The sequence below is a fragment of the Parasteatoda tepidariorum genome, chromosome 9 (assembly GCF_982258835.1).
Source record: "Parasteatoda tepidariorum strain Cologne lab strain chromosome 9, Ptep-v5.0, whole genome shotgun sequence".
Lineage (NCBI taxonomy): Eukaryota > Metazoa > Arthropoda > Arachnida > Araneae > Theridiidae > Parasteatoda > Parasteatoda tepidariorum.
This window is the reverse complement of record NC_141763.1, coordinates 42471829-42489672: the sequence shown is the minus strand read 5'-3', so window position 1 is coordinate 42489672 and position 17844 is coordinate 42471829. Positions and strand designations below refer to the sequence as shown.

Genomic DNA, 17844 nt, shown 5'->3' with positions numbered 1-17844 from the left:
CACAACGCTGATCTCTCTAAGTTCAAACGATCTTTTTTTCCCTACCTGCGCGAATTGAGGCTGGTGTTAAGATCGAAAACAAGCAGTAAAGTGGCTCAATCCAATTTAACATTAATAAATAAAATAGAAATTATACTCATCAATCTTCAACAAATTGAAAATATCAAATTGCAGTCATTTTTTAGACTGTCTAATTATTTCTCAGACACTTTTATTTTTCACCCTAGTGTTAACATTTAAATAACCTGTCCCCTTTGCCGGTGCTCAGTACCGTCTATAAGCATGGGTGCACTTAGTTAGTGCCCAGGGGTCCCAAGCACTCAAAGGATCTGTGGGGAGTGAATTGTAATTTTGTAGTAGTAGACACACTACAGTACTCCCCCACCAGAATTTTATCTGTGATAGAATTCGATCAATGGGATACCACTAGTTGATTCAATGCTGTTTTGTGAGAAGTCGGGAGAGCTGTATTAAGATTACCGTGCTTTTTAAGTGCTGAATGTGAGAGTTGTATTAAGTTCACGGTCGTGGTCGCTCCTGTGTTGCCTTTAGCAGTCGAGTGTATACGTGATCGGGATTGAGAAGCAACAGCGTAAGGAGGACAATGTAGCAGTCACAAGTAGCAATTCAACTGTTCATTGTGGAATATTCATTGAAGTAGGCGTGTTCAGATTGAAGTGGGAGTTTCTGTCAAGGTAGACCAGGGTTCATGCTCTACTATAAAAATAAAATTCAAGTATTTTTCAAGGACTTTTTAAGACTTATTATAAAATTCTCAAGGACTTAATTTTAATTAAAGATAGACTAAAATATAACATTTTAAACTAAAATGTTTTGACGATAATGGTTAGTTGACGATAAATGTTAGACGATAATAGCAGTACTGAAAAATAAGACTTCCATTGCTCTCTTGATTTCGGAAAGTGATCTAAGTATTAAAAAAACAAAACAAAAAAACAAGGGTGATTGGCATCAAGTCGAGAATAAAATTCATGATGCATAAAAACGTCAGGTTTGAATTTTGCATTAAGGCTTATTTTAAGCTAGGTATACAACCTCTGAATAAGCAAAGATTCGGGCAGAAGACGGGGTAGGGGGGAATGTTCTATATAATACTGTGATATCAATTAGATATTTAAAAACAACTCTGCTGGGAGACTTTTATTTAATATTTAAAGTGGCAGAAGCATTAAACAGTGAAATTTAAATTGTTCTTAAATATAATTTTGAAATTTTGACCACTTTTCTGTTTAAGAAAATTAATCAATTATTGGATGTTGCGGCGTAATTATCATTTTAAATTTATTACAGGTGAACCATTTTAAATTGAAACAGTTGCCAACTTTCACATCAATACCTTCTGATAGATTCTTAGTAACAATTTTGGTCACTTTGACTTTTTTAATTAACCACTCATACTTGAATTAACTTTTTTTCAGTAGCATTGATCATACGCACTTGACATGGTCACGTGAATATGAATTGCAACGAGTTGGACATTGATTTATATCAATTCTTTCAAATCGAGTATAAACACGAAAATCGATGTTTGATATTACAACATCGATGTTTGATATTGCAAAATGCGTGAATACGAATAGCGACATTGGATTTCAAACTCACGGAAAAACTAATCGCGATATTGGAGTTTAAAAAATGCTTAAGTACAAATCGCGATATTAGATTTTTAAATTGCTTTAATGGGAATTGCGAGTACGATTTTTGAATCACACGAAAACGAATTGCAACACATAATTTTTAAATAAGTCTAATACGAAGATCGATGATTGATATTAAAATTTCCTGAATAAGAATCTAGATTTTGTCAGAATCTGGCGCCGTTTCCAATATTTAAAATTCCTAAAATCAGCAAACATACATAAAATCCTAAAATCAAACAGTACGTATCATCATCTGAAAGACGGGGGACTTATTCTCTCACACTTACGTGCGTCAAAAAGTTAAACACAGAAATGCTGGAAACAGGGCTGTTTTCCTGAGTTTTCGATACTTTTCAAGGTTATTTCGAAATTTTCAAGGATTTAATATCATTTTCAAGTACTTCTAGGGGCCCTTGAAAATCAAAATGAAATTAAAGTACTTTTCAAGGTTTTTTCAAGGCCGCGGGAACCCTGTAGACATGTTCACATCATGTCCGTTTGTTTAACACTAAACTGGTGCAGCTAGTCACTGCGGGCCCTTGAGAATCTTACTTTTTATAAATTGTATTAAAAATAAATAAGAATATACAACATTGCCTTACACATTTTTCTAAATAAATATATATTATTGTGTTAAAGTGTGCATTTTGCTTTACTTTCTACAAATATTGATTAATTATCATACAAACACCAATAATTTGAATAGTTTATCACCAGGAAAACTTACAAAAGTAGCCGAAATCCATTTTTCTAAGTTTCAACGAAGTTTTTAGGTACTAAACTTTCACTTAATGTTCATACGTGCATGGAAAAAATTAAAATGTGGTAGTAATATCAATATTTATATATATATATTATTATATGTTTGAAGATACCAGAATATTTTATTTTCTTTATATGCAGATCCGAAAGTGGGAGCTAATGTTAAGAAATTTTTAGCTCTATCAAAGTTAATACTGTTTTTAATTTGTTTTCAAGTGTGTACGAACACTGTTCTATTGTTTCTTACTCCGGTTGTCCTCGCTATCAAATACATCATGAAGTCCTAGGGATCCTCTTAGGTGAAAAAATAAAAGGAACACAGTTATAAATTTTACTAGTCCAAGAGGCTATTTATGTGAATGCTTAATAAATTAAGAAGTGCGCCTCCAAACCATTGCTTTTTGAAGATACACCCCTTCCTCCGGGCTAAACTCAACAGATGATATTTTTTAACAAGTTGAATAAAAAATCTTTTTATTCTAAACGTCATTAGGCACACTTATTTTGTTTCTAAACGTCAATGAGGCACTTATGTTTCGTTAATACTAAATAATCTTTAATAAAACCGTTATAAACCAGAATGCTTAATACCAAGCAAGTAATACATATAAAAATTTAAAAAAAAAGGAAGGAAAAAAATGTATCTTTGTTGAAGAAAAACTTTTTGATATCCCACAGTTAGTGTTGTCATTTTAATGTCCAACAATAATTATTTTAAGTAATTGCAGTATCAAGAAATTCGATAAGTAATTAGCGAAAAAATTATTTCTTGTCACATGAATCTAAGCAGAGTTAATGCAGAGTGCAGAGGGTGCGATCAATACAAGGGATTGGTTTAAAAGCAAAAATACTGCAATTTCATGAAAATTCAGATATTTTAATAAAAACATCAGAATTTCAGATTTGAGTCAAAAATTAGGAACAAATCCGAAAAATTCTGAACAGTTATAAATTATTCTAAAAACAATTTATGGAATAAAACTCTCACATTCATTTCTCTCTGCGGCTAAACATGGACAACTCTCGTAAGCAAACAATTTTATTGCTCCCAAGAGGGTCTGTTTAACCGAGGTTTCACTTTATTTATTACACCCACCCACACGGAGCGAACTATATTATAGAAAACTCAGGATTATTTTACAGAATGCTCCCACTTATAGAACTATGAGAGGGTTCACAACAGAAATGAAATACAAAACATCAAATAATTCAAACAAAATAATTTCTTTTTCAAATTTATTTTTCAACAATATAAAAATACTTTGGGATGCAAATATACAAATGAATTTAAGAGTCATTATTTTATAAATATGAAATGAAATTGTCAAAAATAGATTTTTAATTATCAAAAATATATAGATCTTTACTTTACATTGTGTTAATTATTAAAAAAAGAAAAATAAACAATTGTAATAAACTTATAAAAGTGTAATAACTTAGCTAATAATTGAGAAAATAAATAATAAATTTATGAAAATAATAAAAGCATTTTCTAAGCTATGTTTACAAAGATATGTACTTATAACTAATATTTGATTATAAAACCAATTAATACAGATAGATATTTAAAAAAAAGATAAGTAATTGTAAACGGCACTCAAACATTAATTTGTAATACAAAATAATGTTTAAATAAATTGCGTAAACATTTGCACAAAAAAAAAAAAAAAAAAAAATTCAAAATAACCATAAAAAAAACATTACTTTCTTGAAATGTCAAATTTTTTTGGAATAAAGGTTATTTACTAACTTTATAGATAATTTTCCCATATTATACTAAAAATGATTCAGCATATTAAATTATTTCAGAAATCAATTAAAATTTCGTGTTTGTACTAAAACCAGAATACATCAAAAGTTACACCAGAATACATTAGACAAGTTACAATCATAAAAAATAATAACATTTAAGAATACCAATTTACAATTTTTTTTAAAAAGTATTTAATAAATATTTAATACAATTTCTCTTTGATTTATTAATTCGAATTTTAAACTAAAACAAGTAAAAAAAAAAAAAATACATTTTGTTTACAGAAATAGAGTAATAATAATGACCTTAACCCCAAAAATTATTATTATCAAAAAAAAAAAAAAAAATTACCCAAAGCAAAAATATGGTGATTGAGAGAGTGAGAAAAAGAGAGAGCTTTTCACAAATCGATAAGCAAAACAAACAATCCAATACATCAAATGTGAATAAAATGATTTCTGCAAACATGATCTTTGGATTACAAAAGTGCGGGGAAAGAAATCACTTGATAAAACTTTTGGAAAACATTGTTAAAAAAATGAAAAAAAATGAAATGTTTCTTTTAAAAAAGAAAGAGAAAACACTTAATGTCAAAACCTATATTCATTCCTTTTTTTGAAAACTGAAAAACTTTATTACTATAAATAATAAATCTTTTTCAGAGCCTCATTCCACATTTTTATAGATGCATTACATCAGAATGTTTTCTTAAAACTAGTACATGAAAATTATGCCTAACCTCTTATAAAAAAAAAAAAAAAAACCATTCTCAACATTTCTAAAACAAACATGCAGATTAAAAAGAATTTCAAATCATGATCACAATTACAATTCAAAACTTTTTTGGTAAAGCAAAATTTATGATTTATCTTAGAGTGTTCTCTGTCTACCTGTCATGTAATCCTTATAAATACACCCTCTTTGACCTTTTTGTAAATATAAGCCGCCATCCCTTTAAAACAAAGCCTTCTATTTTGATAAAAATTAATTCACTGCTTAAATAATAATTACACAATGGTGAAATTATTTGTGTTTATAGGTTTAATTCTAATTAGAATTACAAGCATTTATTTTGTTAGGATAATTTCCAACTGCTTTTTTTAAATTTTTTTTTTATAAGTATCTCTTTTTTCGGGAGGATTTTTTTTAAGTGATGTCAAATTTTTCAAATAAATATCTTTTTTTTTCTTAAATGCACTTTTGAATGTTTATTTTCTCATAATTTTCAATTTAAATTATAGAAAAAGCATTCAAGTTGTTAATCAATTAATCATTTTCCTCAGTTTACTTTTTTTGAAAAAATTTGTGCACAGTCATTGTCTTTTAAGATGACTTTAATTATACTTTTTTTGAAAACTATAAATTTTTCTCTTAATTTGATAATGAAAGAGCATTATTTTTTGAAATAGGCCCATAAATTAATAGAGTAATTTAAAAATCGTTGAGGATAAAACTCAGTTATTACACTACACTACACATTTTTACGGTGTGCTTTTCGAAACTCAAATTGCCCTTTTCTGAGAAGAAGCACCCTGCCCTGCTAGGGAGAACTTTGTATCTTACAAATAATTTTTCAATCATATGAAGGCACAGTATCACAAGATATAATGATGGATTAAAATAAAACTTAATAATTCAAACAACAAAACAATAAAAAGATATGTATCATTTCTGTGCATTAAAACAATATAGTTATTGATATGTAGAAGAGTGAGATTTCTTTACAATACTGATATTAATAACAGTAAAGAGGCTGATTCAGTTATAAAATTATAAAAAAATAGCCAAAGAACTTTGGTAAATAATTTGGTAAAAAGGACATTTTTGTTGTTGTTGGAATTCAGGTGTACCAGTTGATAAAGAGAGTAAAAAATACTCCAATCACTACAGCTAATGTGTAATTCAGATGCAAAGTGGGACCAGATAATTTTCTGTAAATAAAGAACTATATTACTAATCTAATTGTTCAAACACAAAGAATGTATAAGTCAAATTGAGAAATATTTCAACAGAGTATTTCTATTTTTATTTCATACTTTTGTAATTTTAAAGACAAAGTTGGACAGATAGTTGAACACAATTTTTCAGAAAACTGAGTGTTAAATAACAAATTGGATAATACAAGCAAAAAAATTAAAAATTATTTTAATTACATTCCCTTGGTGGTTGAAAAGCAGCTGTAAAGATTAAGCCAAATGTATAATGCAGAAACAGATATTTAAAAAAAAAATCTCAGGGGTCTGTGTAGGTTTCTCTGAGAGGTACCTATTTTGTGAAAATTTAGACTAAATTTATGAAAATTAAAAAATTATATAAAAAATCAACACAAAAATATGGATTTATTGTTTCTTACGAGACACAAAAATAAAATATTATAATTAATTTAGTCCTCTTAACTCAAATGGCCAAAAAACTGCAAACTTTTAAAATATATAAATATGTTGTTTTTATTAAAAAAAAACTTCATAATTGTAAGTTACGAGAAAAAATTGAGACATTTTTTCTGAAAATTAGATGATAGTTGTTGTTGTTGTAGTTAATTTACGTCGCACTAGAGCTGCACAATGGGATATTGGCGAAGGTCTGGGAAACATCCCTGAGGATGATCCGAAGACAAGCCATCACAATTTTGATCCTCTGCAGAGGGGATGGCACCCCCGCTTCGGTAGCCCAACGACATGCACGCGAAGTCGAGCACTTTACGGTAGAACAGTTTAATGAGGACCAATACCGCACACCCTCGGTTCCCACGCAGACTGATCCAAGTGGTCACCCACCCGCACACTGACCGCAGCCAGTGATGCTTGACTTCGGTGATCTGCTGGGAACCGTGTCTTAACGATCAGTCCACTGCGGGACAGTTAGATGATAGATGAGATATTTAGGCACTTGAGCATTCCACAGGGGCAAAAGTTTTAATAGTGATTTTATACTTGGAAAGAAACTGCTGTAATAATCAACTAAGCAAATTCATGTATCATAATCTAACTCAGAGTAAAGTAAATATTTTACAGGCTTAACATTAGAAATTTATTTTTGTCCTTCTAACCTTCACATAGAATAAAAAGGAATAATGGTTATATTACCATAAGAACTACTAATGAAATTCAAAACAAAGATACAAAAGTTATCTGTTTTCCAAGTATGCTAAACATGACAAAATGTCCACACAGTTTTCATCCTTTCACAGAAAAAAATTAATGAAGTTCTTAGCTATATTAGTGTAAATAATTTTTCATTATTATTTAGCATTTCAATACACTAATATTTTTTACCCTAATATTCAATGCACTATAATTTAATAATTAATTCAATACACTAGTATTAAGTACAACATGCACATTTTTTTTGTAAGATTCATTGGTTTTGAGTAAAAAAAAAAAAAAAATTATGAGTATTTAAAAAAAAAATTTTTTTTTTAAATCAAAACAAATATCCCAGTGACCGAATCTCAGATATATTGTTACAGAACATTACAGAGTACTCACAGAACGATTTTCTATTCAGAAAAAAAAAAAAAGTTTATTTTTTCAGCCCAAGTTTTGCAGAATTTTTCAAGACTTTTTATTCCTGTGCAGAATTATTATTAAAAGATAGCTTTCCTTGCATACCGGAAGTGTAAGAAACGATTGTCTGTAACCTTGGACTTCGATTATTCAATACACTTTTTGTATTTTCTCATGAACAAAAGGCTGATAAGTTTGATAGTTTCTGAAAAGTTTCTAATTTCCAATATAGTAAACAAAGAAAATACATAAGCCAAATGTTTAACATGCTTAAAATAATTAAGAAAAATATTTTATAATATGTGATGTTCAACTTTCATATTGATTCATTCACCTGACAAATCATTTTATTAATTTTTCAGTTAAAAAGATTATTTCCAAGAACAATTATGCCTAAGATGTACAATCTTTTTTTTTTTTTTTTTAAAGTTTACCTATGGCTTCATTCTATACATGTAAACCTTTTTTCATAAATACAAAGCAATATTTGTGATAGCAAGGTTTCTTACAAAAAGACTGAAAAAATTCAATTTGTCATAGCAAGTTCTTAAGAAAGAGAAAATTTAGATAAAAGTTCTATCTAATACAGTTTTTTTAAAACAATAAAAAAATTATAAAAAATTAAACATACTTAATTGGTGAAGGTGATAGTGGAGAGGCTGGTTGGATTCCTGGCATCATGCTATCAAAATATATAATTTCCCATGAGTAGTAGACAAGTAAAATACCTCCAAATACACTCTTTAGGATTTGAAATAAAGAACCTAAAATAAAATAATACTTAATAAAAACAGGCAAGAGGAAAATTAATTTAAAAAAAGGCAGAACACTTTTTTGATACTTTAGTTCAACAAGTAGTTGCTTAACTTATTGACTATAAGGTAGAAAACATAAAAATGTCTAATATTAGTTTTTATAATAAATATTTATCTGTTTCAGCCAGGAAAACTTCAATAATACATATTACCACAACTAATTAAGTAACAAAAGTATCAATAATAGTTTGGCAAATATCATGGCCCTTACGCAGATAAGTGCAAAATAAATAATGCAATGAAACTGAAGAGGTAAGATATTACATGATTAAAACCATCATTAGCTTTGAAAATATACAAATTGGAAATACCAGTCAACATATTTCAAGTATTCAGAAACAGGTACCGATTTTCAAGATTTGCCAAATGTGAGTCAGAAGAAACAAAAGTGATTTAAAATATAAAACGCAAAGATGCAAACGAAAAATAAAGGTGGAAAACGAAAGTAAAAAAAAAAACCCATAATAGCTGAGAGAAAAAAAGATGGAATAATATAAGTGCCATGGAATAATATAATGTTCAAATTTCCATGTGCCATGGAAAAGTGCTTCCAAAGCGCTTGGAACATACACTTGGATTTTAGCCTGATTTGCCTTTCTTGGCCATTTAGTTTTGCTACTGTGGTTTTTCTAGCTTTGTTTCTTACTTTTATTTTTTCGTTGGCAACTTTACATTTAATGGTGTTAGGGGTTAAAATTCATCGTAAGATTTTAGGATCACTACTTCCAACTGAATTTTACATCCAAACTAGAAAAAATGCATATCCAATATCGTTATACTCGTATTATATCGTAGTGTTTCCAATATAATACTTTCTTTCAATCAAAATGTCAACAAAACAAATGAATTCAGAAGACTCTGCAAGTTTGCTATGATGCTACCCTAAAAATAACAAATGGCGCTATTTTACACATAAATTGCAAAATAAGGGATAACTCTCAAAATATCACCAACCTAACATTTTGTTTATGCTGTGATATTGATTTTGTTACATTTTTTTTAGACTCACGATCTGTTAGAATTTATAAATTTTAGAAAACTCTAATAAATGGTAAAATTATGTGTAAACATAAACATTAATGGCAAATAATAAAACATCCTAGAATATTAAGCCCGTTCACATATCCCATCACAAGCATAGAATAAGAGGGGTAAGCCGGAAGTTTTCTGAATTTATTACGGCTTTAGGAAGCTTGAGACGCCCGGTGGCTGAGCGGTAGCGCTTCACGCTGTCGTGCCACAGGTCCTTGGTTCGATCCTTGGGCCGGGCAAGGCTGACTCAGCCTTTCATCCCTTCAGTGGGTCGATAAAATGAGTACCATTCATGCTTGGGAACTAACACTGGGGGTTCCGCGTTCGGCTGACCACCTGACCGGAACATATGCTCATGCACCCCAGAGCCCAAGAAAACTGAGATGGGCACAGTCGGCCTTGGCCCTCTTAATGGGCTGTCGCGCCACTGAGTTAGTTAGTTTTTAGGAAGCTTGTAATTGTTTATTTGTTAACTGTTTAATTTTCCTTTTGTTTCTTCCCAATCATATCTGGCAAGTCTTAAAAATGAGCGCCTGCTCTTTAGAGCTTGAAATATGTCGACTGTTATTTTTAATTGGTACATTTACGAGGCGAACGAAGTTTTCAATCAAACAAATAAGTACTATTTTTATACCAAACTCATTATGATAACTTAAGTTATTACTATTAATAAAAACAAATTGTTGATAGTATAAAAAAATATACTATGCTTAGCATGTTAGTAAACAAAGTATGTAGTTAATAAGCATAGAATGCATCTGGATTGTAAGTAGCGGCACTCGAGAGATGGAAATGAAAAGTGTTGATTTCACGCTTCAAATTAAATGTTAAGAAACACAAATCAATAAAAGATCTAAAAATTATAAAAGAAAATAAATCAACAAAAGAAAAATCACTTTGGAGGAGCTCCCAGGATACGTATACAAGTAAAGACGCAGCACAAACGGTCAAAAGTAAGTTAGCAGAGGAAAAAGCATCTTTAGTTTTAACTAATGCACCCATAATTTCATAAAACTACTACAACTGATGAATAGTGGGTGAATTTTATATTAAAATAAGCATTAGATTTAAGATAAATAATTTTTCCAAAGAGTGAAAGATTGAAAAATCTTTGAAGCTTCTCTAAAAATAAAATACTTAACGTAAATGAATGTTTGGCTGACTATTTCTGCCAAATCGAAAAGCTCTCTGAAATGTTATGTAATAGTGCGACGAGCTTGTTTGCAAGAGTAATTTATTCAAGTTTCACAATCGGGTCAACATAAGCAGCCGGAATCGCTTTAGTCCAAACAAGTAAACAAATCCATGCGCGACGAAAATCATTCTGCAAATAAATTAAATATTGTAATCAATTAAAAGTAATTGTATAATACATTTATATTTTATTTGTGATTAAAAAAATGATAATCTTGTTTACTATATAATGCATTAGATTCCATGTTTTTTGATAAACAAAGCTTTTAAACACTTTTCTACTTTTTGTTAAATTTGTCTGGTAAAAACTATTTTTTACTTATTTTACAAAGGAAAGAAAAAGTTCTTTGTTTTAATCTACTGAGCAATTTAATTTTAAAAAAAATATTCAAGTTTATATTACTTTTACTTGCAGTGATTTGTAGTTAAAAAGGATGAAAGAAATGATTTTTATGATCTGTTTGCTGCACTATATTTTGTTTCGAATAAGGACGTGACGGAGAGTTTTTATTAAATCAATGTGTTTTGAAAAAGAGGATAAGTTGATAATAATATTTACCAATTCAAAATTGTGTAAGGTAATCAAATTAAAAGGAAGATTAGCCATAAAAAACAGCTTTTATTATTAAATAAGGAATATATAAAATCAAATATTTTGGCTCAGAGTAGGGAGAAATATCCGTATCGTGATCTGTGGTAGAATAATCGCCAAATTTTGGCAATTTCGGGCAGAGGCCCGCAGAAAACTTAAGAAGAAAAAAAAAAAAAACATCCCAGAAAGGGACCTACTCCTAGCCATTTCTGGACAAACTTGTACATGTTTTTTAAATTTTTTTTCCCCGTTTAAGATCAACTTTGTGCCCTGTTAATTGTAGTTGGTGTGGCAGATCACGATATGGAAATTTCCCCAAGATTAGCTGTATTCTGTTTCTTTGCAACAGACATTTTTTATGTTATGTGACTCATATTTTAATATTGTGCTTTAGTATAAGACTTCTAGTTTATTATCCTTTCTCCATCATACCTAGCTTTTTTTTTTAACCTTAACATGATGCTTAATATCTTTTATTTGTATAACTAATTGTCCAGTTTTCACTTTTTTTTTGTATTTTTATAATTTAAAAATTACAATATAGTTCTACTAATGTCTAATGTTGTTCATAACACTTTTTGTCTGGGTAATGGCAAATGCTGTTATAAAGACTTAAATTAAGAATTTATGCTACTTTTGATAGGACATTAAAAATTACCATTCTATCATCGAATTCTTCAATGAATAATCAATTATGTTTATAATTGAGTCTGTGGAAGTTGGTACCCAATATAATAATAAAAGTACTTTTTATCTAATGTTACCAATAATGAATAAATATCTGAATTATTTATAAGGTAGTGTAAAAGGAAAAATTCTGAGCTCTGCTTTACTTCTCTAATCTGCCTCTTTGAGAAGATTTTATTATTTCAAAGCTCATTCAAAGGAATATTAGTTTGGGTTGGGGATAAATTTAAGGCGTGATTGATGGGATTAATGTTTAGAGACTTACTTAACGCAATATAATTGGTAAGTATGCAATTTAAGGCTACTTTTCATGCCGTAGTAGTCAACAGTTTTAAAGAGTTAGTAAGATTTAAAATTTGTGAACAAAAAAACTTTTCTTAGTACAGATAGTATTTTACTGTGTTTATATATCGTTATTTGATTAATATTGTTCATACTGTGTTATGTAGTGTTTCCATTCATCTTATTTTTAAAATTTATACTTACTTATGTTGTTACTTATTTTTAATTAGGAAGAAAACATTAAAGATGAGTGTTGATACATCACAAAAGATGAAAGCCAAAAAGAAAAGCAGATATTTTATGGTAAATACTTATTTTTTGTATCTTTTGAAGGTTGTTGTTGATTTTTTGTTATCTATTGGAAGAAAGTAAACTATAGGTTTGCTGTTTCTTATTGCTAAGTCAGTGTTTTCATTAAAAAAAAAATGGGAGAGAATTTCTCACCCTTTCTCAAAAACAGGGTGAGATTTCAAAAAGTTACGTGAGATTTCTAAAAATTAAAAAAGCACGAAAAGACTTGGAAAAAAATTCTCTTTTTAATTATAATACATTTATACAAGGTATTTGTCCATCTTACATTCATTCACAAAAAATTTAAACGTCTTACATGAAGAAACCTTACCTACGGTGAACATGAGGTTGCCGAGAAATGTGTTCTGAAAGGGGCTCCGTGGTTCGGGGTTGTGGTGTTCTGCTGTGTGCACCGGTTCTGAACAATACTGGTGAAGAAAAGTGAAACGGATTTTATTCAAAATGGTAAAAGACGAAATTTTTTCCAAAATTCGCTCATTTTGAAATTGATTAATAGAGTGTGCGAACTTCTCGCGTTAATCATTTTTATTACAAGAAAAGGAAAAAATATGCGAGATTCTCGCGTTCTCACGCTGTTGTGAAAACACTGTAAGTTATTCATAATTGATAAAGTTAAAATTTTTTTCCTTATCAAATTCAAGATCCCTTAATATCTGAGTCAAACTAACTGGCTTTAATGAGCTCATTTACGGTGTTTTTCTAAAAGAAGAGTAATCTGTTCTAGGAGGCAGAGGTTCCTAAAAGGTGTTATGCAGAGGACTCACAAGGGTTCCAGGAAATAAGAATTTTTTAAATTACTAATAATTATTTTTATATCAAATCTATAATCCACTCATTATTTAATATTTTAGTTTTTATATAAAATTACTTAATTCCAATGAGAAAGAATTGCATCATTTTAAAAAAATATTTTTTATTAATGATATCTAGAATAAATAATGCATATGTTCCGTATGCATTTTTCATAAAGCTTTTAATTTATATAATAAAATAAACGAAATAAAGAATTATATTTTACTGATAACTTTCTCAGCGTTTATAATGGTTGTTTTTTGAAAATCGTAATCCAGCTTATTTTATTATTTTTCAACATATGTATACACCCCCCCAAAAAAAACTCATAATTTTAATATTTCATTAATCACTTTAAATAATTTTTTTTCCAAACCACAGCTGCTAATTAACTTGTTATTATAATGCTGAGGTGATTCAGGTGTTAGACAGGGTTCTATATTTTCTCCAACGATCTTTTTAATTGCAATTTATTGGATTATGAAGAGAGTATTGGAGAATAAAAGAAGTATAAGTTGAAACCTTGCTGAATATCTTTCTGATATTGATTTCGTAGACAACTTACTGACCAGCATCCTTTAAGGCATGCAAACAAACACACTCATTTTAAACATAGATGCAAAGAAAATTGGGCTTATTGTCAACCAAAATAAAACTAAAATTTTGAAAATTAATTTTAAACAATTAAATGATATATTCTTAGGAAATAATAAACTAGAGGAGGTGAGCAGTTTTATGTATCTTGGAAGTATAATTAACAACAAAGAAGGAACTGAAGAAGATACACTTAATAGATTAAACAAAGCCAAAAGCAGTTACAACATTCTTAATAAATTCCGAAAACACAAAAAACTCAACAAAAATTAGAATTTTCAATACTTATATTAAATCTGTCCTTCTATATGGATCAGTCTCTGCAATAAAAATAACATGAAAAAACTTCAAGTTTTTATTAACAACTGTTTAAGAAAAATCTTGCGTATCAAGTCATTCCATAAAATTTGTAATGAAGAAATCCTAGAAAAGCAGAACAGAAACCGATTGATCTGGAAATTAAAAAAAACAAAACAAACATAAATGTTAATATTACGTTATTACTTAAATTTGTAATTATTGGTTTACCATTTCACTGATGTAGTAATTTTTTTTATTTTTGGATTGTTTCTTTAATGTCTAATTCATTTTGTGTAGTTATATTTTTATTCATATAAATTTTTTTAGGAAACTGAAGAGAAAAATTCAAATAAGCAAGAGGAAGAAAATTTAGAGGATCAGTAAGTGTCACATTATTCTTTATGATATATCAATTTAATTTTTTCCCCTGCAGATTCGCATCATTTTTGTTTTTAAATGTCGTAAAGTACATTTTATTCTTAATAGTTCATAGGTACTTATCTTATTAGTTATTGCATCCTTCTACAGATTTTGTTCTGCTTTTTGCTTAATCTTTGTTCTTTGTTAATTAAATAATTTTTGAAATTAATTTGAATCCATGAATGACTAGCTTTGTATTCAAATGAAGATACTTTGCCTTATTTATAATAAAGCTAAATTATGTGAATAAAGCACAATTAACATTGTAAGCGCTGTCATACTGAAACTGTAGTTTCAGTTCTTTTTCCTAGACACTGGGAATGTTCTGAAACCAAAACTATATTATGTCTTTGTGAAATTATGTAGTAGTATTTGTGCTTCACTTACTTTAGCTTTTTCACCTGAATAGTAATGTTTTAAATAAACTAAATATTTTTATGCTGTATTTTTTAAAAAATATAAACTATGATACTTAATTTACAATATAAATATTTATAAATTGCTAATCTAATCACAAGCAAATTTTTCATTTGCTTATGTATTTGTTTTTTTATTTTTTATGAAATTTAAATAGTTATTGAATTTTACTATCAGGCATGTGTATGCAGTATTTATTAGACTAATTCTGTTTATGACATATTTTGATATTGGCATTGAATTTTAATGAAATTATTTTGTAAATTTTAGAAAGAAACGTAAGCATGAAGAAATTGTCCAGTTAAGGCCTAAAAAATTGCATAGAGAAAAGAAGAAAATTGTAAGCTATTTGTTCTCTTTTTTGTTCATTTTATGGATTTTTTTTACACAGATTTATGTTGGATTCTATTGCTAAAGTTTTAATTTGATTTGGTTATTTTTACTTTTGCTTCTTGCGGATGTGGATATGCCTATTTTGCCAAAGAAAAAGCAGACTAATATTCCTATAAAAAATTATTAAAAATAATTTAAATGTATTTAAAACTACATAATAAGATAATGATTATTTACTTTTTTTCCTCCCTTTTTTTCTGTCATCTTGAAATATTTAACTCAAGTTACATTTCTCAGTGAAAGATATCTAAGGCAAAAACAAATATTGTACATAAAATTTACAACTGAGAATTATTAGTATTTTTAATACTTTGTTGCATATTTTATTTTTTTGAAGCAGTTCCTGTTAAATGGTTAATTTAATTTCAGAGTAATAATGTACTTTCTTTTTGTTTTACTTTTTACCATTTTAATAAAACTTTATGCTACTATTTTTATACTAGAAAAGTTAAGGTTTGATATCAATGATATATTTTGTTGTGGAGGAAGTAAGAATGATTTTAAATGATGTATATCATTTTGGTTAGTTGCTTATGCAATTTCATAAAAGGATGCTGACATCTAAACTTATCTGCATTAAAAAAAATTTCTTAAAAAAAGCTTGAATATTGATATTTATTATTCTTTTTATTATCCAAGTCTTGATCATAAAATTTATGTTCATTATTTTAAAGGAAATGTTTAAATGCTGAAGATGGATTTTTTTTGTCATTTTATATTACTGAGTTTATTTTTAATGAAAAAAAAAAAGCCTGAAGTTACAACTATCAGGAAAATAATAGGAAATTTAGATGAATATTTTGAAAATAAAAAAAACACTTTTTTTTTTGCATTTAATTTTTGTGTTAAAAACTATGAAAACCTGAAATGTAAAAAAAAAAATTATATTAATCTCTTTGTTTTCATGGTATTGTTTGTTTCATTATTCTATTGTTAAGCATTTATGTTAATTTTTCATTTTTTATTGTGTTATCCTTTTCTTAGAAATTCATTTTTTTTTTCATAAGAACTTTTGTGAATTGTTTTAAATATATAATGGAGTTCTAATTAAGATTTGAATATTGTTTAAACTTAAATTATAATAATTATAATTAAATTAAAAAAAATATTGTGATTTTACGCAATTTTTTCTGAGTTAACTAAAATTAGAAGAAAATTAGAAGGCTTCTGTAAATAACTATATTTTGTAAAATGGTTCTAATACTAATTTTGGTTATCAAATAAATGTTCATATTGCTTGCAACTATTAATAAGCTATAAAACTTTTAATAATGTTACAGTTGAGGCTCAATACTATGACTGTTATTATCTAAATAAAAAACGAATAATATAAGGTGGGGTTGTATATTGTGAGTACACAATATCATAAATATTTATTCATAATTAAAGGATACTAGAGTGAACCATTTAGGAAAAGGATTAAAGCGCATTATTTTGAAAGAAAGAAAATGTTTGACTTATATTTTCATAGTGGTTTTCTTATGAAGAAAAAAAAACTAATTCTCGATCACTATACTGGATTGAATGCTTTAGTGCAGACCTTCCAATTATACGGACTAATATAATATTTTGTCATTTGAATTGAAACAGATTTTATATATCGGTGTACAGTGGCAGGGTCACTAAAATTATGTGTCATATCAAAAAGCATTGACCACACTATTGTTTTAGGTTCTGAAAATTTATTATCAAGCATTTAAGTATTTTTCTCTTAGATTGTTTATGATTTTTCAGGTATCTCAGCTAAAAAGTTTGCACGATATACTAGGAAAAACCAGAGAGCCAGATGAAGAAGAAGTTGAATTGGAACATGCTGTTTTTGGTGGTGATTTTGGAACTTTTGAAAATTATGAGGATAAATCCAATATTGAAGTAAATTTTTATACCTTGAATTTTTTTTGTCAACCTTATATTGCATAAGCTTATTTTTTCTATCTTATGTTTATGCACTTGCTGATTCTTAAACAATTTTAATTTTAGGAATTAGAAGTTGAAGAGGTTGAAAGAAAACCTGCTTGGGAAGATGAAGATGATGAGCAATTTCTGTATGTTGAATTTACTGTATAATTCCCAAAAATTAAGAATATATTTGTGTGTTGTATGTTTAAGGAGAGATGTTTTGTAAACAAAAAATTAATTTTTAGAATTTGTTATTGTTGTAGACCATAATACATTAAAAAGAATTATTCTCCAAATCTAGATAACACGAGTTAAATAGTGGTTAGCTTATGATTTGTTGATAACAATTAGTTTAATGTTAGTTGTTTGATAGTTTATAAGTTCTATCTAAGATTTTCTATTTTTTTTATTTAGTTTTTTCTTTTTCAGTTGT

The 17844-nt window shown here is 28.0% G+C and overlaps 2 protein-coding genes across 3 annotated transcripts in view; one reads left to right on the top strand and one right to left on the bottom strand.

Annotated features, from left to right (window-relative positions):
• Positions 1-3645: 3645 nt before the first annotated feature.
• On the bottom strand, positions 3646-10719 carry LOC107457401 (uncharacterized). Its single transcript, XM_087151670.1, has 3 exons — positions 10426-10719; positions 8314-8446; positions 3646-6107 (listed from the first exon to the last, which is right to left on the bottom strand). Exons 1-3 carry the CDS (start codon positions 10529-10531, stop codon positions 6017-6019), a joined length of 330 nt encoding a protein of 109 aa, XP_087007796.1. The 5' UTR covers positions 10532-10719; the 3' UTR covers positions 3646-6016.
• A 65-nt stretch (positions 10720-10784) lies between these two features.
• The window catches only part of wcd (U3 small nucleolar RNA-associated protein 18 homolog wicked), a 32194-nt gene continuing 25134 nt past the window's right edge, over positions 10785-17844 (top strand). The window contains exons 1-6 of one of the 2 annotated variants that reach the window (XM_087151668.1): positions 10785-10887; positions 12515-12587; positions 14610-14662; positions 15390-15459; positions 17247-17384; positions 17493-17557. In XM_087151668.1, coding sequence (XP_087007794.1) covers positions 12531-12587; positions 14610-14662; positions 15390-15459; positions 17247-17384; positions 17493-17557 — 383 coding nt within the window. In that variant the 5' untranslated portion in view covers positions 10785-10887; positions 12515-12530. Of the gene's footprint in view, positions 11025-12514; positions 12588-14609; positions 14663-15389; positions 15460-17246; positions 17385-17492; positions 17558-17844 lie in introns of both variants that reach the window. The other variant, XM_087151669.1, reaches the window with a different exon arrangement.